The 23,480-nt window shown below is 38.7% G+C and overlaps 1 protein-coding gene, 1 long non-coding RNA gene and 2 pseudogenes across 3 annotated transcripts; 2 read left to right on the forward strand and 2 right to left on the reverse strand.

The window, feature by feature from the left end:
• Window positions 1-13: 13 nt before the first annotated feature.
• On the forward strand, window positions 14-4,563 carry LOC149109880 (TM2 domain-containing protein 3-like). Its single transcript, XM_089293521.1, has 5 exons — window positions 14-381; window positions 941-1,033; window positions 1,837-1,903; window positions 2,709-2,784; window positions 3,397-4,563. Exons 1-5 carry the CDS (start codon window positions 31-33, stop codon window positions 3,563-3,565), a joined length of 756 nt encoding a protein of 251 aa, XP_089149647.1. The 5' UTR covers window positions 14-30; the 3' UTR covers window positions 3,566-4,563.
• Window positions 4,564-6,504: 1,941 nt separating this feature from the next.
• Window positions 6,505-7,952, reverse strand: LOC149109881 (uncharacterized). Of its 2 annotated transcripts, none has more exons than XR_016208474.1 (3): window positions 7,759-7,952; window positions 7,543-7,664; window positions 6,505-7,310 (listed from the first exon to the last, which is right to left on the reverse strand). It is a non-coding gene; the product is annotated as an uncharacterized LOC149109881 (long non-coding RNA). The 2 variants fall into 2 exon arrangements; XR_016208473.1 differs by having other exon boundaries at window positions 7,588-7,664; window positions 7,759-7,943.
• Window positions 7,953-11,587: 3,635 nt separating this feature from the next.
• LOC149109882 (uncharacterized) lies at window positions 11,588-12,598 on the forward strand (annotated as a pseudogene).
• Window positions 12,599-14,085: 1,487 nt separating this feature from the next.
• Window positions 14,086-15,797, reverse strand: LOC149109883 (uncharacterized; annotated as a pseudogene).
• Between the last annotated feature and the right edge of the window lie 7,683 nt (window positions 15,798-23,480).

Genomic DNA, 23,480 nt, shown 5'->3' on the forward strand with positions numbered 1-23,480 from the left:
GTTTTTCGTTTTCCTTGCTCTCTGCAAAACATGGCGGACTTTGTCGGGGTGACTTATCATGTCCTGGTCGCTTTTCTACTGAAATTTGCTCTTCAATATAACATTGCAGCACAGGGAAACAGTGAAGCTACCCCAGCTATCCAAGTGACAGTTACGAGTTCGCAGTCTGCGGCAAGTTTGTCGTCTGTTTCACCCACCAAGACAACAGCTATCAAAAATAATTCTTCAGGAGATATTGATTGGTCAGATTTACAATGCCCAGACGGTGTTCGATGCCGTGATCTTGGGGCTTCTTGTATTCAGTGTGAATTTAATTACTCATGTATTTACGGGAAAGACGTTGAAGTACAATGTAAAGCAATTAGCTCAATTAAATGCACGGTAAGTAAGCGTTACTCTATTAAGTTTAAACTTACATGTATTTTTAATGTTGTAACTTAATTAAGTTTGAGCTTAACTATGTACATGTATGTTCACGTACAAACTTATAAAGCAAAAACAGTCAAATTTTATTCTGACTTAATATTCTTGACAATTCTCCCAGAAGTTTTGTAAGTTGGGAAAATAACAAAAATAGCTTGAAACATCTGATTTCCATGGTCAAGAATTTGTATCAAATAGTACCATTACTGCACTGGATTGTGAGTAAGCTTTTATCAGTTTTCCAGTTTATTATATGGCTAAGTCTTTGAGTAATGTAATAAATTTTTTGTTGACCAAGTTTGTGGGGTAACGATTGCTGGATATACCTCGAGTCCATCTTGGTCCATAAACACTTCAAGAAAGAACTTGGCCAGTATATATATCCAGCCATCTTTATTTCAATTTATCTTATGGTAGGAGAAAAAATAAGGAGGTTAAAAATCAAACTTCATCAAAAGCAAACTAAAACAAATTTACACCCAACAACAGTAATAAAATTACTGTTGTTTCTGTACAGGGTTCTCAGAGTTTTAAGAGGACATTAAACTGTAGATACTGTTATCAAATGAATCCTGATGACTACATTTGCAAGAAGCAGTCAGGATGTAAGGTAAATATCTGGTCATTATTTCAATTAACAGACTTTACAGTGACAGAGGTGGTTTACATTGAATTTACCATTAGTATGAGGACCATTCTTAGTTTGTATTAAGCAAACAGGAGGTCTGTATGGGAGACTGAACGCAGGAGGTCCATATGGGAGACCAAATGCAGTGAGGTCTGTGCACACAACCGAGGTCAAGATTCTCCCGTACAGACATAATAAGATGTTTATTATATGGCAAACGAGAAATTTAGTTTGTTTAATGTAATTGGTTTGTACTAAGTGATATTTTGCTTGCGAACAGCAATGAGCTGAACTTAAATCTGTCAAAGTTTGCTCGCCCTCTTTACGTTCTTTTCTTATCAGGCTTTTTGGCACTTCCATAATATGAATATTTTCTGTAACTAATATTTTTAGAAGAAAAAAAGAGTCAATATATTTGTATTTTAGATTGCAACTTTTTTACTGCAAAATGTTATCGGTCTAGATGCCGGTCTAGATGGGAGAATCTACACCACCATCGCTATTGATTTCAGCCAATCAGATTTGTGAATTCGGTAGTTCCCAGTCCTTGTGAGACACAGCCATATAATAAAGGTTGAATTAATCAGCCCCAGGTCTCAAGTGACAGAATGTATCAGGTACAGCAAGAGGCTCTACAGAATAAGACACTAGTGGTGTTTAGAGTTAGGGTTAGGGCTACTTTAAATGTAGCTTTGAAAAAGTCAAGACATTGAAAGTTACATGGGATCCATTGAATTCAAGATGGGAATTCAAGCCAGTTTTTTTGTTTGTTTTGTTTGGAATAGGTAGTGTCCAGTCCCCAAGAGAGATATCAAACAAACTGTACTGTAAAAGACAATGTACTCTGTCTTGGTAAGTTAATATAAAAAAGATGTCATTTATTGACTTTCAGGCTAAAGGAACTATTATAATAATATTATTATTGTTTATCAACATCAGTCGTGACTTGCTCTCTCATATTTTCATCAGGCTCATATTTGTTTCATTGTTTAAGTATTGAGTCTTTCAATTGCCTATGTTTGTTGTGAATGGCTTATTTAGTACATTATGACTTTGGATTTGGTTTATGATGCTCAAGTGAAAACCACTCTAGAACTTCTCTAAATAACAATGAGTTACATTGTATTATTTCTTATATATATTTGATAATGTGCTACTGACTATGACATTCCATTTTTATTATAAAACAATGCTTGATATGTGGTAATACCATGTATCATAGTTATGAGTTGGCTAAAGTAACACTTGCATGACCCTGTCCATACAGCTGAACCTTTCCTCAGTTTGTTCTGCAGCATAATGTAATATGGATTGGATGCCAGTCCATTGCAGGGTTCCCCCCCCCCCCCCCGGCATTTATTTGCTGGTACTTATTTAAACACCTGGGTGGAAAGAGGCACTGTGACCTAGAAAGTGTCTTGCCCAAGAACACAATGCACCCAGCCAGGGCTTGAAAATCCAGAATCCTTGATTCAGAATTCAGCTTGTAATCATCCTCAAGGATCTTAATCTGGCCACTTTATCCTAGTTCCTCATCACCGTAGAAGAGTTAAAATAGCAGCAGCGAGGGCTTGGTAATTGTGTTAATGTACCAGTATTTCCCATGCCATTGCAAATACGGAACTACCTGTTCTTTATTGTATCCTTTGTTTCCAAGGTAACCGTACATTTCCAAAATTGTTGTCGTGCAACTGGACTTCAGGTTACAGATGGTCTACTGCTGTGTTACTAAGGTAACCAAAGGCATATAACTATATCAGTGTTGACAAACATAGCTGGCTGCTGCTGAAAATTCCATCCATCCATCCATCCATCCATCCATCCATCCATCCATCCACCCACCCACCCACCCATCCATCCATCCATCCATCCATCCATCCATCCATCCATCCATCCATCCATCCATCCATCCATCCATCCATCCATCCATATACATAACATATATACATAACATAACATACATATATATAACAGTAAAAACTCAAGAGCTAGGTTATATGGTAATTTAATCGCTACTCCAAGTTTCATGCCTCATGCGAGGCAGTTATCAGGTGACTGCCAGAAAAAACGGTTACATTCAAAGATATTTGAAAATACAGAACAACAACAACTTATGTATATATAAACTTTATTTAAGCTCGAATTTCAGAGTAGCTTGACAAGCTAATATTTCCGAGAACAGAATATTTGATAATAAAAAATTTAAATAGAAATTAGGGATACATAATCTAAGTGCAATTACAATTGATTACAATTAATGAACCTGCAATGATAATTATCGAAATTTGTAGCCAGAGCCTTCTTGTTTTCTTGTGAAAAGAATCGTTATCTCTTTCTGTCTGCAGCTTGACTCTTGGTGGGTTTGGTGTGGACCGCTTCTATTTAGGACACTGGAGAGAGGGTCTTGGAAAGCTGTTCAGCTTTGGGGGCCTGGGAGTGTGGACCCTTGTGGACCTCATTCTTATTATCATTGGATACGTTGGACCAGAGGATGGCTCCCTTTACATATTCTAGGTTCTGCTACATTACAGAATGGTCTTGGAAATTCCCGCTCCTTGGAGTCAGTTTTGACCAAGCCGTGAAAAGGTCGGACCATGCCATCTCAGGACCTGTTGGGCCTGAGCTCACTTGAAATATTCAAGACTATTACCACTGAATGCCAGAAGAACTCGGTCTTTGGCAGCTTTCTACATAGCCTTAGGTTTCCAGGCCCCAGTCCTTATCTGCACTACTACATGCTGCAGATTTCAAGATGTCCTTTAGTCCTGTGCAGCTACCACTTTGCACTGCTGGAGTGTAAGAAAACATTTTCCCAAACAACGTGAAAACAACTCAATAAAATGAATGGTCAGACACGTGGATTTTATCCACAGGAGCAAAAAGTAGAACCTTAATGCATTGCTCAAGATTTGGCTGAAGTCAAGAGAAAGAATTAAAAGTTAGATTATTTTGTATTTGAATAACTATGTCCTTTGAATTTGGAGTAGTGGTAGTTAGTTTGAGAAAATAGAACACAACTGGACGGTCTTTGTTTTGGATCACGGAACAAGACAAAAGAATTAATCATGCGTTATGAAACACAGTATAAATAGTTTTACATGTAAGAACTGTGACATATATGTTACTGCCCAGTCGGATGCTGTATAGTCTAGTCAAGTACTGCTATTGATAATGTATAGACGGATTGGAAATATAATTTATTAATGGAGACTCTCTCTATTGAATCAATATTCAGTTGTCAATTGACAGTTATGTTGGAGGGCAAAAGAATGTGGTACATTGGAAATAACTTACATCAATTTAGAATTCTTGAAATAGTTATTTAAAAGCATTGTATACTTACTGTAATTAAAACTTTCGACAACTTGATGGCTTCAGTTTAAACGAATACCAAGTTGAGGCATTCGGTCGGACGAGCCATAACAAAAAACTAATTTAGCTTGGGTATACTACAAACTAACATGAACTCATACTTAAAAATATCAGACAATAAAATTTGCTTCCTTGTCATATTTCTATGTTGTAACAAATTATGTGTTTACATATGAAGACTATGTGTGCATTGTTTCATTTCCCCTTTAAATACCTATTTTTTTTTTGTATTAATTTACAAACACAATATACATAGGAGAAACTAAACAAAATAAAAAGAGGAAAATAAATCTCCCTACCCTGTTATATACCTTAATCGTATCTATAACAAACTTCTCGATCGTGATATGCTCTCCGCGCGCCTATTTGTTACGTAATCGGCGCGCGATGACGTGGGTGTCCAATTACAGGTATCCAATTTGAATTGGATACCCACATGATTCGCACGTCAGTTACGCGCGCTTTAATGGCTTCCTTCGCACTGTTTCCTACAGCTTCAAAATTTTTGAAAAGCGTTAAGACGTTTTCACTCAAAAGAAGTTCTCAAAAGACATTTTTAATTCCGAAATTTGTTATAGATACGATTAATTAGTGATTGGACCGAGTGGAGTACAATTCAGGGAGTAATCGTGCTCGTAATTTCAAATCGGCATCGCGCTTCGCGCTCGTCCGATTTTGAAACTACTCGCGCGACTACTCCCTGAATTGTACTCCACTCGGTCCAATTACTATTACTAACTTGTAAAATCCCTGCTACCCTTTAATATATCTGAAGCCTGGAAAAGGTACCCCTTTCTTGCGGAGCCTTTCCGTATAGTACCCCCTCCTCCGGGAAAGGTTACCAATTGTCGAAATGAATAACATAAGAACACTTCAAGGTCACTCATGGTGATGTGTGGTCTTTTCTGATGGATCTGCAGATGTAAAACAGTGACAGCGGTGTTTCAACTCCGTAAGAGTATCCCTCGAAACGGCCTCCTTATAAGATATATCTCGTGCCCCAATTAATATGAATATACCTATTTTTCTACCAACATTGTTGCATACATTCTTAGATTACGGAGAATTTTTGGTTAAATCATCAAGCCGAGAAAATTTGTTTATGACATCACCGTACGAACCCGTATGGATACCATCTTTCCTTGGCGGGAAATTGGGCAGGCCGCGTTTTTCTGACGGGAAATAGCATGAAAACCGCATCAACCATTTTGACAGGGAGTTTGTTTTTTGGCGAAATGATTGCTCCCCCCTCCCCCCCCCCCCAAAAAAAGTTCTCTGATTTAGAAAAAAAAACTTATTTCTGTTGTTATGTAAACAAACGAAGGCGGCGTTGATATTACGTTTTCAAGACAGGGTTTAACTGAAGCACAATGTGAAAGAGAACGCAAGATGATTAGTGTCATATACTTTAGCCTGCAGAACAGGCGTAATTTTTTGCGTATTTTAGGCGAACATGTACAGAGGCAAAAGCGAAGCGAGCGCGAAAAAAATAACGCGTAATTTTTTTCGCGCACACCTAACCCGATTTTTCTTTACTTCTCTCTTATCTTTACGTGAAACCTGCAGTGGAATTAAAGCAGGGGCGTAGCCAGGATTTTTCAAAGAGGGCGGGGGGGGGGGGGGGGGGGTTGAGGTGCAAGGTGAGGGTACTCACTAGATTGTCATATCGTTTTCGCCACCTGTTGTAGGTTGTTTAAAAAAGGCTTGCAAAAGGGGGATCACGGGCACCCCAGGACCTTCCTCCGTAGCTCCGCCCCTTTAAGAAGGTGAGTGATTTGTCGAGTGTTTCACATAATTATCGTGACGTCATCGTATTAGGAAAGATCCGTTTTCCAAAATATTTTCCGTCTACCCTAAAACGTACACTCCGCTATTTTTCAAATTCCTCCGGTTTGTAGAGCACTTTCGAAAAACTACGTTTTCGTGATGGCTTAGCGTGGAAGGTTAGCTTAACCGTACACGAGGTAATAAAGCCGCGTTTTCAAATTTCTCTTGCATGGTGTTGACGGGGCCTGAGACCAAAGCAAGACGACTCAACAAGGACATGATACCATAGAATGAAAACAGATACGTATACGACGTTTGACAGTTATGGATGAAATTCGTAATGCTATTAACATTATTTATAATAGATTGTACGCTCAATCACCCTGTCGACAATTACGTTGGCATTTTTCATCTTTAACAAGGTAAGGAAGGAATGCCTTTCTATAACTGCCCTATCATGGGCTATGCATTAACATCCTAAACCCTGATTACGTTGTAAAATACTTACAAAGCAGTACAGTAATCTCTTTTAAAGTTGGGAGTAAAATTAATGAAAAAAAAAAAAAAAAAAAAACTGTTAATAGAGATGCCGATAGGATACTCTTAATACTCTTAATTAAATAATCGACAATGGCAATGACAACGGTGACACTATTACCTTACACGACGGAAAACTATCAGCCGCATAGTTTGATGCTATTTGTAATAAGGTTGAAGAGAAGATACACGCTTACATTTATTCTCACAAGTAAAATAAAAACGGCAGATTTTAACACTGAGCTCTGTCAAGGAAATGTAAATATTAATGTGAGATAACAGTTATGAGACGTGTTTGGACAAGACCTTTTCAAACAAAGCACTTATCTTGAACAAATCTAGATGACGTGTGGCCATTGGCATTTTAATATAACGGCTTTTTAGTAAATGAAGTCTACGTATCAATTTCTAACTTTTCTGTTATCTCTTGTGATCATGCACTAAACTAAAAAATCTCGCAGTTTTCACAGGGAAGCCTGTTATCCTATCAACCATAAATCCATTAATGGACTACATCAAGGACTGCTCTGTTCGACGTTCATGTTATTTGCTCCAAGAAAATCGTGTTCATTTTGAGTTTACCCTGAAAATAAAGGGAATATATTAGTTTCTAATACTGAACTGCAAGTTTGCACTGTCCGATCTGATCCCTGGATTTGGCTGATAAGGCAAACAGACCACTTGATTCTTCAATAACAATAATACTGATTAAAAAAGCAAATATTCAGCTGTACAACAAAATTGTAGTCCCTTCTTACGAGACGTTCTTCGAGATATTGAATAACATTAGATAGCTCTCTCCTCAATTTCCAGACCTCATCAAGTGCTGCAACGTAACACCAAACCAGCGGCTGACGTACCCGTCATTTGAATTCCTTTTCATTCACGTTGTTGACCCTGCCTTCTGGTTCTTGCCATCGTCTCATCTTGCTCTCATCTAAGAACAGAAGACATACTGTCAGCCCTGTGGGGTTTAGCATTAAGCAGCCGCTCAAATGCTACGAGATCGCGCAAATAATAGCGAAACGAACCATCGGCACCCGGTGGTTGAGGCAGTTCGAAGCCAGTTGGTGGTGTGAGGGTACAAGCCCAAGCTAAAGCGGCTACTTTGAGACGTTTCTCGAGACTTTTCCCATCCGTTGCTGGCTCCATGTCGTTTTCACAAGAAACTAGACGCGAATTTTACGAATGAATTATCAGATGCTAAATCTCACAAAGCCGTAGAGAGCTGAATAAAATTAAAATACTACATCATGTCCCCGGGTTGGTTATGGAAAGTGCACGTTGTTAATTAAAGCTCTGTTAACCAATCAGCTTCTTGCAAATGTGAGAGCCATGTCATTTACACTGACAGCTAAATGTGGAAATAATAGATGATTCAGAGGAGGTAGATATGTCTACGTATCGACCAACAGACCGTTACAAGCTTTGGTGTCTCGATATAGTTTGTTCTGAAGCATGCATACCAAGCATTTTTAATCAGCTTTTAACAATTCTTTCCTTCATCAGATCGACGTGAAAATTACATCAGTAATTCAGTGGAAATTTGATTGAATTTGGTATCATGTATTTCATAAGGCAATCGATATCTCCATGGAAACAATAAACAAGAAAAATTAAAAGTCAGTGAAAATGAATTTTGTACTAACTAGATGAGATATAAAAAAAGCTAATACCATTGTCTATAATGTAAAGTTGAATATACAAGAAAAAATGCATGTTTAATTTTAAGCATTTCAACTCAAACGTTTTGCATACTAATAGTAAATTCAGATTTCAGATTTTTATTGTTTTTCACTATTTACATATTGTTAACAATCAATCTAAATATTACATAATTAAATACATAATTGTATTGCTTCAAATAACATCATAATGTGTCCTGACGTTATGTTTTGAAGCTATGAATATTTTGTTGGTGTCTTTTTCACCGATTTATGACTCATTCATCTGTTTGGTATGGTCTAGGAAAACACTCCATCGAAAAACCTTAAACGACGCATGTAAAAGCTTTTGCACCCTTCGAATCAAACAAAAAGACATGTAAGACTTTTGTACCATATTTCACGTTTAAAAGTTGAATTTTAGCGCCCTGGATCGACTGTCTGATTGTCCTAAAAATATAGGCTCAGGTCAAACTTCAAACTTCACCTTAGACGAACGAAACTGAGCGAATTACGTTCACGATAAGTTCGACGTTTGACTCAACTGAGTTCGTCCGACTGAATTTGAATCGAACCATAGACAATCTATCCGTGTGCTTCAGATATTTGACCCAACGGTCTTTACCCGTTTGCGGGACTGACTCAAAATGATTTGGTTCGTCTCATGTGAAGTTCGACGTTTGGCCTGGGTCTTAGCGCCTATTTGTGTACACTTAAATATTTTACTAGCGTCTAGTTACTCTCGACGATCTTTGAGTTTTAAGAAAAACGTTTATGAAGTCCTGTAATAATCTACGTGATCTTTAATTACTGATCATGGAACTGATTTTCAGTCAACTTACTCTTAAGTTATCTCCTTTAAGTTCCGTGAATCATACGACCTTGTGGCTCTGTCCTGACACTTCATAGCCAAAAAAACGTGATAAACTTCTGATTATTGAGGTCTTCTTTTACAAACTGGGCGTTTTCTCTTGTTCACAGTTTCGTAGAACAATGAAGATCTAATTCGTGATTTTACTGTGTGTTGAGTGAATTATCTTAGATTTCTTACCTATAAATAGTTACATGTAATACTTACTTGTACGGTCAAAAGTATATTTTATTTAAATATTCTAAACAGAGTAGCCCTTGAAGTACTAGGCTGCTATCACAGGGGCCCTGACACTTTGGTTGACTGATTTCAATTAATAATTACCCTTTGCTCCTGTAAAGGATTTCACGAAAAGACTGCTTGCAGTCTTCTTGAAGTCTTCTTCCATGGAAACAAATTGACTTATCGTCACATTTTGACATGAAATTGATTTTTTTCTTTTTTGCAGTGCAGTATTTTGTATACATTTATTGCTACATGAAAGAATAGCGCAAAAATCCACGATGGTCTTTTTATTTTCTTGTTGTCTTGTCATGGTCCTGTCTTTTACTAAATTGCAGAGCGAAATACGCGGATTAGCTGGCAGAAACATTCTGAAACAACAACTATCAACTAATGGAATCAATTCAACATGCCGTCGATGTCCAGCTCTTTCATGGACAGCGGAGTGTTTACCTTTGACCCCACAGATGAGGAAACTAACCGAACGCCAAAAAAAGGTAAGAGTGGTAAAATGGCTGATACTCGCAACGAGAAAATTAAGGAAAACGCAATTTGAGAGGAAAGCTCTTCTCCTGACGTTCATGAGCATTCAAGACTGAATGAAGAGGACACTTGTCTGTGACTGGAAGAACGATCAATGAAGAAAAAAACCCATAAATTTAATATTGCTGAAATGGAGGCTTGGTCACATCCAGGCAATCATCAACTCATAAACTAAAGTTTGATCTCGCTGTTATCGTAGTTGAAGCTTAATAGCTGTATTTCTGTGTCACGTAATGTTTTTCTCCTATTTTCTACAGATAAGAGAAAGAGAAAATGGGCTTTCAACGTTGGGGCAATTAGTGTCTTAACTAACGCGTTAAACATTACTTCAAAAATAACATGGTTCTAATTGGGTAATTAGACACAATGTTTCTGTAGCTACTTGGCTGAAGCATAGTTAGCGCTCACTTGTGGACACTTGATTATTTTACTTGCGTCTAGTTACCCTCGACGATCTGAGTTTTAAGAAAAGCGTTTACGAAGTTCCTTGACCATCTTTGTGAACTTTAGTTATGGATAATGATTGATTTTGTTCCGTCCGTCATAGGACATGGTGGCTCTGTCTTGAAAATAGTTAAAATATCCTTTTAGATCTGATATTTTGTCGAGGAAAAGCTTGTTGTTGTTCATCGTGGTAGGTGCAATAATGAAGTGTATTATCGTTTGTCCCATGATGTAGTCACTTGAGATGTAGAACGCGGTGATTCGACTGGTTACTGCTAGTCTTCAATTCTCCAGGCGATGAGGTCGACTGATTACACGGCATCATTTATATTACGAAAATCGGCTGTGATTGGTGCATTTCAATCCTCCCATTGTTCCATTGTTCCGACGAGTAGCTGTTCCTTCAGCGGTCCGCTGTTGTACCGTTTTCCTGTTGTTGTGTATTGATCGTGGGCATCCATGAATCAGGAATTTCAATTTCACTATCCCTGTTGATGTTATTAGGGTGAAGTGTTATGTGGATAGCTTCCTTGACCCTACGTGTGTACCAGTGAGGATTTCGATCAATAAACTTGACCTTTTCACAAATCGGATAGTGGCCGGTCTCGTGGGCGTGTTCAGAGACGGCGGAGGTCTGGGTTCTGGCGAGTCGTATATCCCTGTCGTGTTCTTTGATACTCTCCTGCATAGGTCTCCCTGTTTCCCCGATGTAGACTTTGCCGTACTCGCAGGGAATCCTGTAGACCACGCCATCTTGTTAATCTGGGTAGACGGCATCCTTTGGTCGCACTAAGTGTGACCGAAGTGTCGTGTCAGACTTAACTAGACAGTGCGAATGCCTTGTTGTTCTAGGCAGTGGCGGAGAGGCTCCGATACTCCTTAGACATAACGTAATTTGAACCCTGCCACGGGCTATCTTCTTGGGGCTGTTCTTGTCTTTGTGATCTTCTGCACAAAAAGGAGGTATATCCGTTAGAAACAAGTACAGATGACGGGTGTTTCTTCTCTCCACGATTATTGATGGTTTGGTCACGAGACGTGTAGCCCGGTCGTACAGACACTTCATAACACCGTGCTTTACTGACTGAGGGGCACATCCGCTAGGTACTGATCAGTATGTGCTGGCTTCCTGGCGCTGATGATTACGCTGACATTCACCCACATCTTTTGTTGAAAAAACAAACTGGGTTATCAACTTGTCATCCAGGACCCTTAGCGAAGCCGGCTTATATAGGTCGCGCCAGCGTAATCCTGGACGCTGAAACATATTACGCCAAAATGTAGTTGATTCCGGACCGTACCAGCTGCTCAACAAAGACCCAACAGACAACTTGACCCGGAAACTTTCCAAGAAGCCGCTAACCCTTAAACGAGATGGACACATACCAGATCAGACCCCGACATAAACAACCACCTAGGATCAATGGTTTACCTAAGATCCACAAGGCCGACACACCGCTTAGGCCAATTGTGTCATGTGTCAATACTTTTGCTTATGATTTGTCTGTTTTCTTGGCTGACATCTTATCTCCTCTAACAGGCAACTCGAACTTCACAGTGAAAAACTCAGCTTATTTCGCATCCACCACCATCAGTGAAAAGATCCAGGAACACGAGATCATGGTGTCTTTCGACGTAGAGTCGCTGTTTACCAACATACCGATCGAGGGAGCCGTACAAGCCGCGCTGCGGAAACTAGAGAGTGACGCAGACCTGGCTGACCGCACGACACTATCACCATCTCAAATCGCGGATCTCTTGAATTTCGTATTAAGATCTACTTATTTCTAGTACAACGGATCGATTTACCAACAACGAGACCGCGCAGCCACGGGGAGCCCGGTATCCGCGGTTATTAGTAATCTCTGCATGGAGATATTTGAAGAACAAGCAATAGCGTCCGCACCTTGCAAATTTAAGATCTGGAAGCGCTACGTAGATGACACCTTCACCATCCTGGATCGGAATAGAGTTGACGTCTTTCTACAACACCTAAACAGTCAACAATCATCAATCCGTTTCACCATGGAGATCGAGAATAACAGCAAGATCGCCTTTCTCGACAAGTCAGTTTATAGAGAAACCGATGGCCGCCTTACCACCAGTGTCTACAGGAAGCCAACACATACTGATCAGCACCTAACGTATGATTCACACAGTGAGACAAACGATAATACACTTTATTATCTGATACTTTGTTTGTCAGAAATGCATTAGTTGAAAAGTTCAGGGAAATAAACTTCTGATCTAACTTCTAAATATCTTGATCAATGTTTATACGAAATTGGGTGCTTTCTCTTGTTTACAGTTTCGTTGAACAGTTAATAAGACCTAACTCGTGATTTTACTGTGTGTTGAATTGATTCAACTTAGGATTCTTAAAAATTAATGCTTACTTGTTATACATCGCATTAGATGTTTTTTAACGATTCTAAATGTAAGCTTATTACTATATTGGAACGTTTGGCTAACAACTGAAATAACATGATGAGTACACGATGATAATCTTACAATCTATTAGTTGTTACAGAAACATTCTTTGATAGAGAACTCCAAAAACGCATACAACCAGTCCCTGTAAGTATATTTTTGGAAGGTTTAACAGGTGAGCGAAACTTGGAAGCAAGTAAAATTGAAAGTGACTGTCAAGAAGCGTCTTAAAGAAGACAAGAATGGTAATTTAAAACAAAACAAAGAGAAGTTGTAAATGAAGTAACTCAGTAAATGCTGTTAAATTATCTTTCTTAGTGCAATTTGTTGTTTGCTGATTTATCGGCACGGAGTACCTGCGGTTGTTTGGCTAATTCCCTCCCCTTAATGTGTGGCTACCATCGACAAGTAATTTGTAAAATGGTAATTATGATTTATAGAATCTTATAGCTTTGATACGATCCTTTTTTCTGTTTAATTTCCTGATGCTCATCTGGCATTTACATAAGATTTGCATAATGCAGATTGAACGTACTGTAATTTCGTTTTTATCTTTCAAGAGCTTGCGTGCCGTTCCTATTTTCAGCGGTTTCACTTCAAAGTGTCTGCCGTGTCCGACCGTGATCAAGTTGTACATGAATTTTATTTAGTAACGTGTTTGACCCATCAGAGCAACGTACGTTCTCTAAAAGCTCTCACTCATTTAATGACGAAGACTCGTTGCTTTCTTTTAAATATTTCGATGCAGGCTCCCAGACGTCAAAGCACTTTTCTCGCATGTATTAATCATGGTGTAACTGAGACATATCAACCCATGCGGCGATTTGTCGAATGATATCAACAACAGAGGGGGACATTAGGGTTTGCGGTATTGCGGTATCGGACAATTTTTCTTGCGGTATTTCGGTAATTTTAATTTCGAACTGCGGTATTGCGGTATTCTCCGAACCTGCGGGATGCGGTTTTTTAGCATTTTGAACGGTATTAAAAATTATCCTCCTAGTCCTCCAACGTTTTCCGAGCCTTTTCCAGTTTCCGATTGGACATTCCCGACTCATGGTAACGATAAACTACAATTCCTTGTGTCGCAATCGTAGAACTGGTTTGTTATTTTTTGTTAATTATTAACCAACCATGCCAATGGAAGTTACTTATTTTGTCTAAATCGAAAATTACCTGTCCTAACGATAATTAGCATATTCTTAACTGTTATTTCCGTTTTGTTTGCCCTAAACGTTAACATGGTTTCAGTATAACATCGCGTTTCCATTCGGTAATGAAGTACTGCGGTATTTAGGGATTTTTTTTTTGCGGTATTGGGGTACTTGCCGAATTTTTTTGTGGTGTTGCGGTGTTCAGAACCCCTCATTGTCTCCCTCACAACAGAGGCGCGCAAAGAACACTGGTTGAAGGTTGTCCTAAAAGCAAATTGTAATTTCTGGCGCGTGTTGCCTACCCGTCAACATGGCTTCCTAAGCTGTGATAAGGTTTAAACCCGTAACAGCTTTTGGCGACTGGAATTCAATATATTTTTCTTAACATTTGATGACTTCTAATCAACAATGATTTACATAAACATACACAGGCAAAAACTAACGATAGACAAATCCGACGTTTCGGAGACACCTTGGCGCCATTGTCAAGGGAAACTAATTAAATATGCGATTTCAAGAGTAACTAAGAGTTCAGAGTTTCTAATTTGCATAAGTTAGACAAAGACTTTAGCGCGAACTGAGTCTGATTGTACATTTAAACACGGTCGTAATTGTTTAATGAGTAACATCTCAGTAATGAGACAATCAAACTTGTTGTGGCATTTTTTCAACACGCTAAAACAATTGCCAAGCTCATCCGGAATCCCGCCTGCGTGTCTATTGTCATAGTGATTGCGTACTGACGAGGTCTTGCTTCTATGTCCATCAACGCGTACGAACAGATGGCCACGGGTGTAACCGACATAACCAGCATCGCACTGGTCACACTTAAAGTTATACACAACGCATTGTTGATCAATGAGCTGAGGCTTAGGTTCGCTTGTCGGGAACTCCTGGGCAATCTTGCGGCTCGTAAACACCGGTTGAACACTAGTCTGCAGCTTCACGCTGAGATCTTTTGACTGTGTCTTCACGATATTAGCAGACTCCTGGTCTTTAAAGGGTATGACAACCCGAGTAGTGTTTTCTGTCGTAGATCTGGACCGTAATGAGGGCTGGTCAGCGACCTTTAAATTTAGGAAGGTTTTGACAGTGGAGTCAACAAGGTGCTTGGGATATTTCAGTTTAGAGAAAACGGACTTCAGTCGTTCACACTCCTCAGTGAATTAGGACCATGACGAAGACAGGCGATGTGCGCGATCGAGCATAGTTGTCAATAGTCCGCGCTTGTACCTCTTATCGACATGACTGTGGTAATGGAGAAGCAGACCACTGCTTGTTGGCTTCACGAACACTTTAGTTTCAATACGAGGCGATCTGTTTAGGAGTTGAGTACCGAGAAAGGGAAGCATTCCATCATTTTCGACCTCCATAGTGAACTTGATGGCGGGGTGAGCGTGGTTGAGGGTGTTAAGAAAGTCCCTAGCTGTAGACAAATCGGGCATCACAGTGAGTTTGCCGTCAACATATCGACGATAGTAAGGTGGCAGCTTGCCCTCAACATCTAATTTCTCTTCAATAGACGACATGAATACGTTGGCTAGCAAGGACCCAAAGGGGGACCCCATCGCTACTCCGTCGATCTGTTCATACAGGGATCCATTAAATTGGAAAAGCTGCCCCTTGGTGGCCACACCCAGAAGATCAATAAGGTCCTGCTTTGAAATGTTCAAATCATACTCGGAGTTGAACCAGTTGTTTCTAAAGGCTCTGTCTGCGAGAATCGTAATGGTTTCATCCATTCTACGTATAATTATGTTCTGGCGAAATGGTTGGACAACAAGCTCAAACCGTTGTCGTTAAATCAGTACACAGTCACGGACATTTTCGATTTTGTGAACGAACTACCGCGAGACCTCAACATAACACCTGGTGACTTGCTGGTGTCCTATGATGTGTCCTCCTTGTTCACGAATGTACCTTTGGATGAAACCATTACGATGCCTCAGCTCATTGATCAACAATGCGTTGTGTATAACTTTAAGTGTGACCAGTGCGATGCTGGTTATGTCGGTTACACCCGTGGCCATCTGTTCGTACGCGTTGATGGACATAGAAGCAAGACCTCGTCAGTACGCAATCACTATGATAATAGACACGCAGGCGGGATTCCGGATGACCTTCGTAATTGTTTTAGTGTGTTGAAAAAATGCCACAACAAGTTTGATTGTCTCATTAATGAGATGTTACTCATTAAACAATTACGACCGTGTTTAAATGTACAATCAGACTCAGTTCGCGCTAAAGTCTTTGTCTAACTTATGCAAATTAGAAACTCTGAACTCTTAGTTACTCTTGAAATCGCATATTTAATTAGTTTCCCTTGACAATGGCGCCGAGGTGTCTCCGAAACGTCGGATTTGTCTATCGTTAGTTTTTGCCTGTGTATATTTGATGACTTGGTTGCATTATTCAATTGGCTGCAGGTTAACTCTATTTTTAACATCACTAGACATTGTCAAATTGAATAATTTATACGAAATAATATCGATGGCGCATGCTAGGTCCTTGCTTTGTAGGTCTTTGTTTTCCAGACACGGAATCTTCTGTGATGCGGATTGAACAGATCAAAGTTTATGGAAGCGAAGGTATGAGTCACTTACATTTTGCGTGTTTTTGCACTACACGTAGACCATAACGTAAATCCCCCTAATTCTCTAAGAGTAGCGTAGGCCATCTCTGGGCGAAATATGAAAAAAAAAAAGGTATTTCATTCAGCAGGTGCCACCACTGGCTCGATGCTAGTGGACATAAATTCTGGCTCGCTGCAAAAACATTTATTCGTACCGTTACGTTCTTTAAGCACCGTTTGCAAATTTTTCTTTGCGATCGAAAGTGGAAATAACACGTATATCGAAGTTATATTAACCTCTTTAGTGCACTTCGTTTCCTTATTCCGTTTCAAAGTTTGATCATGTCAAAATGATTATTTTTGATTGACCGAGCTTTAGCTAACCTACAACAATATCCAAGTTTTTACTAACACTACACGTTAATTAAAGAGTCTCTAGATAGTATCCTGATATCTTGTTACCACAGTGATGATGGGGGCCTTAGGGTTTTGGCCCTATTCACAAAAAAGTAATAATAAAATATTTTTAAAATGAAAATAATGAAAATGACTTTAAACAATCAGCCTTTAAGGGGGCATTACGCTTGCATTTTAAAGACTTTCACTAAAAAAGTTAACCTTAAAAAGCAACGACGTTTCGACCGCTCGACGGTCATTTTCAAGTTGAAAAGTAAACGTTTTGCATGCGCCCAAACATATACAATCGATTATAAGAATGCTAATGAGACACTGACTAAAACTCTAAAATATTTACATAGAAACAACACAAGAAAATTGCGGCATGAGTATGTAAATATCTTAGAGTTTCAGTCAGTGTCTCATTAGCATTCTTATAATCGATTGTATATATTTGGGCGCATGCAAAACGTTTACTTTTCAACTTGAAAATGACCGTCGAGCGGTCGAAACGTCGTTGCTTTTCAACGTTAACTTTTTTAGTGAAATCCGTTTCTAGAAAACTTTGTTGATTCGCATTTTAAAGAAAAATTTAAAATTTCACCCCTTTTTTTTCCTCTTAAATGATGCTAGAATCCATCTAGTTTCAGATTATATATGGATTTTCACGCTTAATTATTTATGCGCCGCTAAAAATAGGCGCTTTTGAAGGCTAGTACATTATTTGTTTTTGGTTGCCATGGCAACCACGGGTAATGCAATCGTTTTGGCGCTTTTCATTTCTCCAAAATTGTACAAAAACTCATTCCACTTGATCCTGAGACCGTTGAGTCCAGTCCCAGATCCTTGGAGTTTAAATTTCCACTAATAGGAAGCCCGGTTACAAAGCACTCAGTCTTCACAGATCGAGCGTGAGCGTCCATCTTGTTGACAGGTCTTCTTGTCCATAAATCATGCCAAAAGTTGGGAAAAAATACAGTCTGTTTTAAGGAATAGTGCGTCAAAGAGAAAGAAAGGTTTTACGGGAACCCAGAAACAGGAGGTAGCACAGAAGAGAAGGAAAGAAACGCGAGCTGTAGAAGTCACCTTTGTTGGTGAAGACGATGTTGTGAGCGAGCAAATTCCGCCCCCCGTAGAATCCTCTTCCAAACGGAAAATACAGCCAAATGACGATGAAACCTCTGAATGAAAGTATTGAAGATGATCTGGCGCCTGCCGAATGATATAGACTTGTTTCAATGGACAGTCTTCTTAAATTTGTGAAGAGAATTCACGCACGTATGAATAGTCCGAAAGAGAGAAATTTAAAATTCTGTAAAAAAAATCAGATGATGATCAAATTGCCAAAACAGCCTCTCGACATAAGAACAAACATTTGCTTGTCTCGAATAAAGGGTTTTTATCCGTACTTATATCGTTTTCTTTGAATGGCAAATTGTTGAAAATGTGCCGCTGAAAGTCCTGTCAGAAGAGCAAAACCAAGATGGTGGCCCCAGCGCTAAAACATAACTGAAAGTTATATTTTTGTGAATCACTTATCTAGACCATTCATCTGAGAAAGTTTGAGGAATTTTTACAGAGGGCACCTCTTAAATTGGGCGGAAATTAAAAACTACCCGATGAATTTTTTTTAGACCTGGCCCTCAATGAGATTAATCCATATTCAACGTAACACTGGAGTTTCAGATAAATTGAACCATTTTAAGGCTGCTAACTTTCAGCGTCAACTCAGCAAAATATTGTACTGATTTTCACTTATGTTGTTTGTTGTCTTCATTAAAATTTCTTTTGCCTCAAATCACCATGCTTTTGTACATTTCTGTATATCATGAATTCATAAAACGCGCGCTTGTTTTCCGGCGACTTTCCCGAGGCGTGCTAAAATTTTTCGAACTAGCACTGCAATAACAACAAAATATATGTCACACTTTCACTCATCTCGCGTTAACGCAGACACGCCGATGGTAAGCGGTAAGCGCAAGTTGAAAATCACTATGCTGCAAGTCTTGTTTATGTTAAAGACCTATATTTTATTGTTATTGTAGCGCTAGCTCGGAATGTTTCCCCATGCTTCGGAAAATCACCGGGAAGCAATCGCGCGTTTTATGAATTCAAGACTTCTCAATCATTTTTGGCACAAACTAAATAATAAAAATATAAATGCAGTTACATTTAATTTTACAGACGATGAAGACAGTTTAATTTATTTGAATGGAACTGACATAAGCGTCATTATTGGCATGGAATAAATATTTTTTTTACAGTCAGCTGGGTTAAAAAGAAATACTGATCTTAAAGACTTATGCAAAAAAATCCATTTGAGAAAGGTTTTTTTCGTAATGATAAATATTTGAACAAAAACTATTGAAAATTTGTATAAACGTTGCTCTATAAAATTAGTTACTAACAAGAACCACACTTTAAAGAGACTGCAAAACCTACTATTAAATCTTGAAACCTATTTAATGATATGGTTGTTATAAACAAAATGAAGGAATTGAAACTTATTATTTGACTTGTGTTTGTAGCCGATATAACGCGCGATCTGATTGGCTCATACAAGGGCATTATTCTCCCGTAATGCCCACGGGCCGATTACGGGCCTGCAAAAACCAAGCAAAAAGTCATATAATAAACTAATTATTAATCTCGAACGTTCGGTCTTTACGGTCTCGGTTTGAGATTTTCCCGCAAAGACCTCACTCTCGGTTAATAAGTAGGTAATATTGAAACTCGTGATGTTTACGAAGTTTCGCAGTTAACGATAAGAAACTACGAGATAACTGAGATTATGATAGAAATTCTAAATTCTACTTTGGAGGAAACGAAAAACAGTAAATGTCATTTGAAAGATCAATGCGCTGGAATTTTAATTGTGGAATTTTCGGATTGAGGTCTAACGTGTACTCTTATGTGATAGAAAAGCAAAGATAGATAGAAAAAGTGCTATCCGAAATTAAATTCGCGGAAAGGTCTCTGGTGCTTAAGCAAGAAAATAAAACTAGCAAAGACATTTTGCCTTTTGTTACAAAATACGAGCCTTCAGTGCCACTGTCTGCAGTGTTTCATATCTTCTCAATCGAAACTAAAACTAAGGAGAAAAGGGAGAAATAAAATCGTAAAAATCTATGCTAATTAAGATCAGATATCCAAACACTGTCACGGTCATGATTTCCCTTGTTTAACCTTGATGAATTATTAATGAGTTTGAGAATTGTATTTCATTCTTCTACTTGAACAAAATGAAAATAATTCTGCAGTATGGTTGTTCTCCATATACACAGAGACCACTCACTAGGAACTAACTCTTCTGTAGACTAGGTAGGTTGAGTGACAAACTATACTTCTTTACTGATTCAGTTTTTATTATTATTATTATTATTAGTATTATTATTATCTGACTTAACTTAACTTATCTTCTCCTTAAAATCGAATATTGTTAGCCGCTTAGCCCCTTTTAACCTTCCATTTTGCCCAGTGCTCGGATGGTTACTTCTTGACTGGCAATTTTGGTTCAATATTCCAAGTCAATTAAACGTTGAAAAATCGAAGGAAGATTTGGTAGCGGACTATTTTTTTTTTTTTTTTTTTTTTTTTTTGTATACAAGCTTATTCTTATTTGACGCGCTATGCTATTACCAGATTTTTCTCTTTGACATTCTTCTAGAAAGCACGAGGTTTGTATACGGAACAGAAGTAAAATAACTTGATGAGTGTCTTTTCCCGTTGATAATTAAAAAACAAAAATGACATCTTTGCTTTGAACATTTTGGGCAACCGTTGCAAGTCAATGGATTGAAAATAAAAATTTACCAAAAAATTTATAATCCGGGGAATGAATAACCTTCAGATTAATTTTTGGGAATAATCTTAATTGAAACTAAAGAATTGGGTCATGCTTAGCGTGTGTATGTCGAGTTATGGATGCACGCGGGGACTTTGGAGGGCACGAGAAGCATAAGAGAACAAATTTAGTTTCTTGAGCGCTCTGTATCCATAAATCGATATCGCACAGCTGAGAGCATGAATTAATTATTTTACAGCATAGCGATAGCTACTTGGGCTCTAAAACATACTTTTTTGTGAATGAATACAAAGTTTTTATAATGCACGGTGAAGGAAAACAAAGAACCACATTGCATGGTTAAAAACACGCCACAATCAGTTGAGCAACAGTTGAACGGAAACGCTCCATCTGTTTTAATTTCTAAAATTGTCAATAATAAATTCGCTTTCTTGAATTAATGAAAATGTAGGCAAACAAAGTCAAAATGCTCAATGGATATGTAGACAAACAAAGTCAGTATGCTTCAGCAGGAGTGCTCACCGGAGCCGATATACAAAATATCCGCTCCGCAGGGCTTAGTGCGCTGGCTGGGATTCTTAAGCTTTGGCATGGAACTTGCTGGGAAGCCCGCTTCAAAACAATTGCTTGCTTACTGGTTTATACTCGGAAGCTTATCCTAGCTGGAAAATGCGCATTTTTGGCATGAATCTAGCTGGTAAATTTTAATGTGAGGTTTTCCCTGGTAGACTAGCTCCATTAACAGCCGCCACTCTGGAAAATTAGCCCCGGGAAATTAGCATGCACTCATCAACCGAAGGCATTTCGCGCGAAGAATGGACTCAGGGTGTCGCCTAGTGATATGATCACTTAGGATTCGTCTATCCAAGCATGCGCTGCGTCATATTACACAGCAGTTATATGACCCCTGTGTGACAGCTGAGCTGTCGACTTTGAAAGCGTAAACGTTGCTATTGCAGGCACGGTCACGTCCCAGCCAAAGCTTTTGGCTACAGCGCTCTACAGAGTCGGGAACGGTTTCTTAATAAGAGAGTTGATTTTATTTCAACAAGGTACGTTTCCTGTGCTTTCTCTTGTCTGTTAGCTGTGTAGTTTCAGACCTACTCTACTATTCTGTATTTGCCGTTATTGTTCTGACCAAGTTGGATAACAATTAATTTTATGTGCATTATCCCCGGGCATTATCTTCTTGGTGTGCTTTCCGTTTAGACAACCAGATCTTCTTTGTTGTTTAACACATGTCGAAAATTCTTGATTTACTTATTCAGATGTTTACAATTTTGTTTCAGCAATCGTCAGAATCGTTTCGTGTAACGCAGCTAAAGACCATTTACTGAGGTATGTCAGTCTTGTGAGCTGTTGTATGTCTTTCGTGCAATAGTACCGGGAATAGTATCGTCTTTGACAAATGCTTATGCGCGCCGTCTACTTTAGATGTAACATGTTTACTAGTACAGCTAGTAAGCTTATATACACTTAGTATTTAAATTTAAATCAAATTCTAGGCACAAGTATTCTCATCATATCGCGAACATTTCATCTGAGTGTGTGCTTACCATACATCGACAGACAGACAGACCAGGACATTTAAGCAAAAGTCGCGGATTGTAGTTGTTTTGTTTTTCGCTATATCGTTTTTGGGCTATTGATACTGTTATATTTAGGATACTGCTATATTTATGGAAAATGGAGCAGTTCGTTCTGTTCGGCATTTTTAGAATAATGGTAATGTGGCAGAAACTTTAAGAGAACGAAATCTTATTATCTGAACTTATGAGCTGTTGTTACCTTTGATTTTACACTTCTTCCGAAAAGATATTCCACCGTTCCCTTGGGTGTCCCTGCTGTTTTGCTACGAAATTTACGTCTTGAAGTCTCAAGGGTGGAATCCTGTGAGCGACTTTCGCGCTTCATTTCTATGATTTCCAATCAGGTTATTCTTAGTTTAATAGCGCGCGCGAATATACGTATGTATATTTTATTTGTATGAGTTCGGCTTGAACGCGTCCCAAGCAAGGAGAGAAACAAGGTTTTATACGTAGCTTAACATTCCGTTGTTTCTACATTCACAAAGCTTGTTTTAAGAAAAAGGTAACTTGGATTTCCAGGGTTACAAACGATGCAATTTTTTGGCGTTTGTATTTTCGTGCAATTTTGACGCAAATCCCGAAAGAACTGTATCGCGATGCAAAGCAGCGAAATTTTAGCGCGTGTGCCATAGTTTCTTCAGCGGCGCGTGACGCCAGAATAACAGTTCATTTTTTTAGGCTTGCCATAAGTCGACTCTTTCTTGAAGCGGAACAAGTGTAACTGCGAGAAGTCTTCTCGTTCCCCCAACACGTACGAGTTGAAATTTAATTTATTTAACATTGGCGCGAAAATATGGTTGTCCACCGATGACCAGATATGATGACCTTGCCTCGAAAAAAACACTCTCTCAGGCCACTCCTTCCTAAATACGAAATAACTGAAGCATGTTTGATTAACATGATACCGGGTTAACTTTCATACTTGTACGAACGAAGGGCGCTAAAAAATGCCCAAATTTTGAATTAGGGTAGGTGCTGTGGTCTTGCAAATGTTTATGAACCATATGGGTCGACTTGAGATGAAGATGAAGTTAAGATGAAGGAAAAAAAATACTTTTAGCCT

Source organism: Orbicella faveolata, unplaced genomic scaffold (genome assembly GCF_042242905.1).
Source record: "Orbicella faveolata isolate gen_17 unplaced genomic scaffold, um_ofav_v1 contig_25, whole genome shotgun sequence".
NCBI lineage: Eukaryota > Metazoa > Cnidaria > Anthozoa > Scleractinia > Merulinidae > Orbicella > Orbicella faveolata.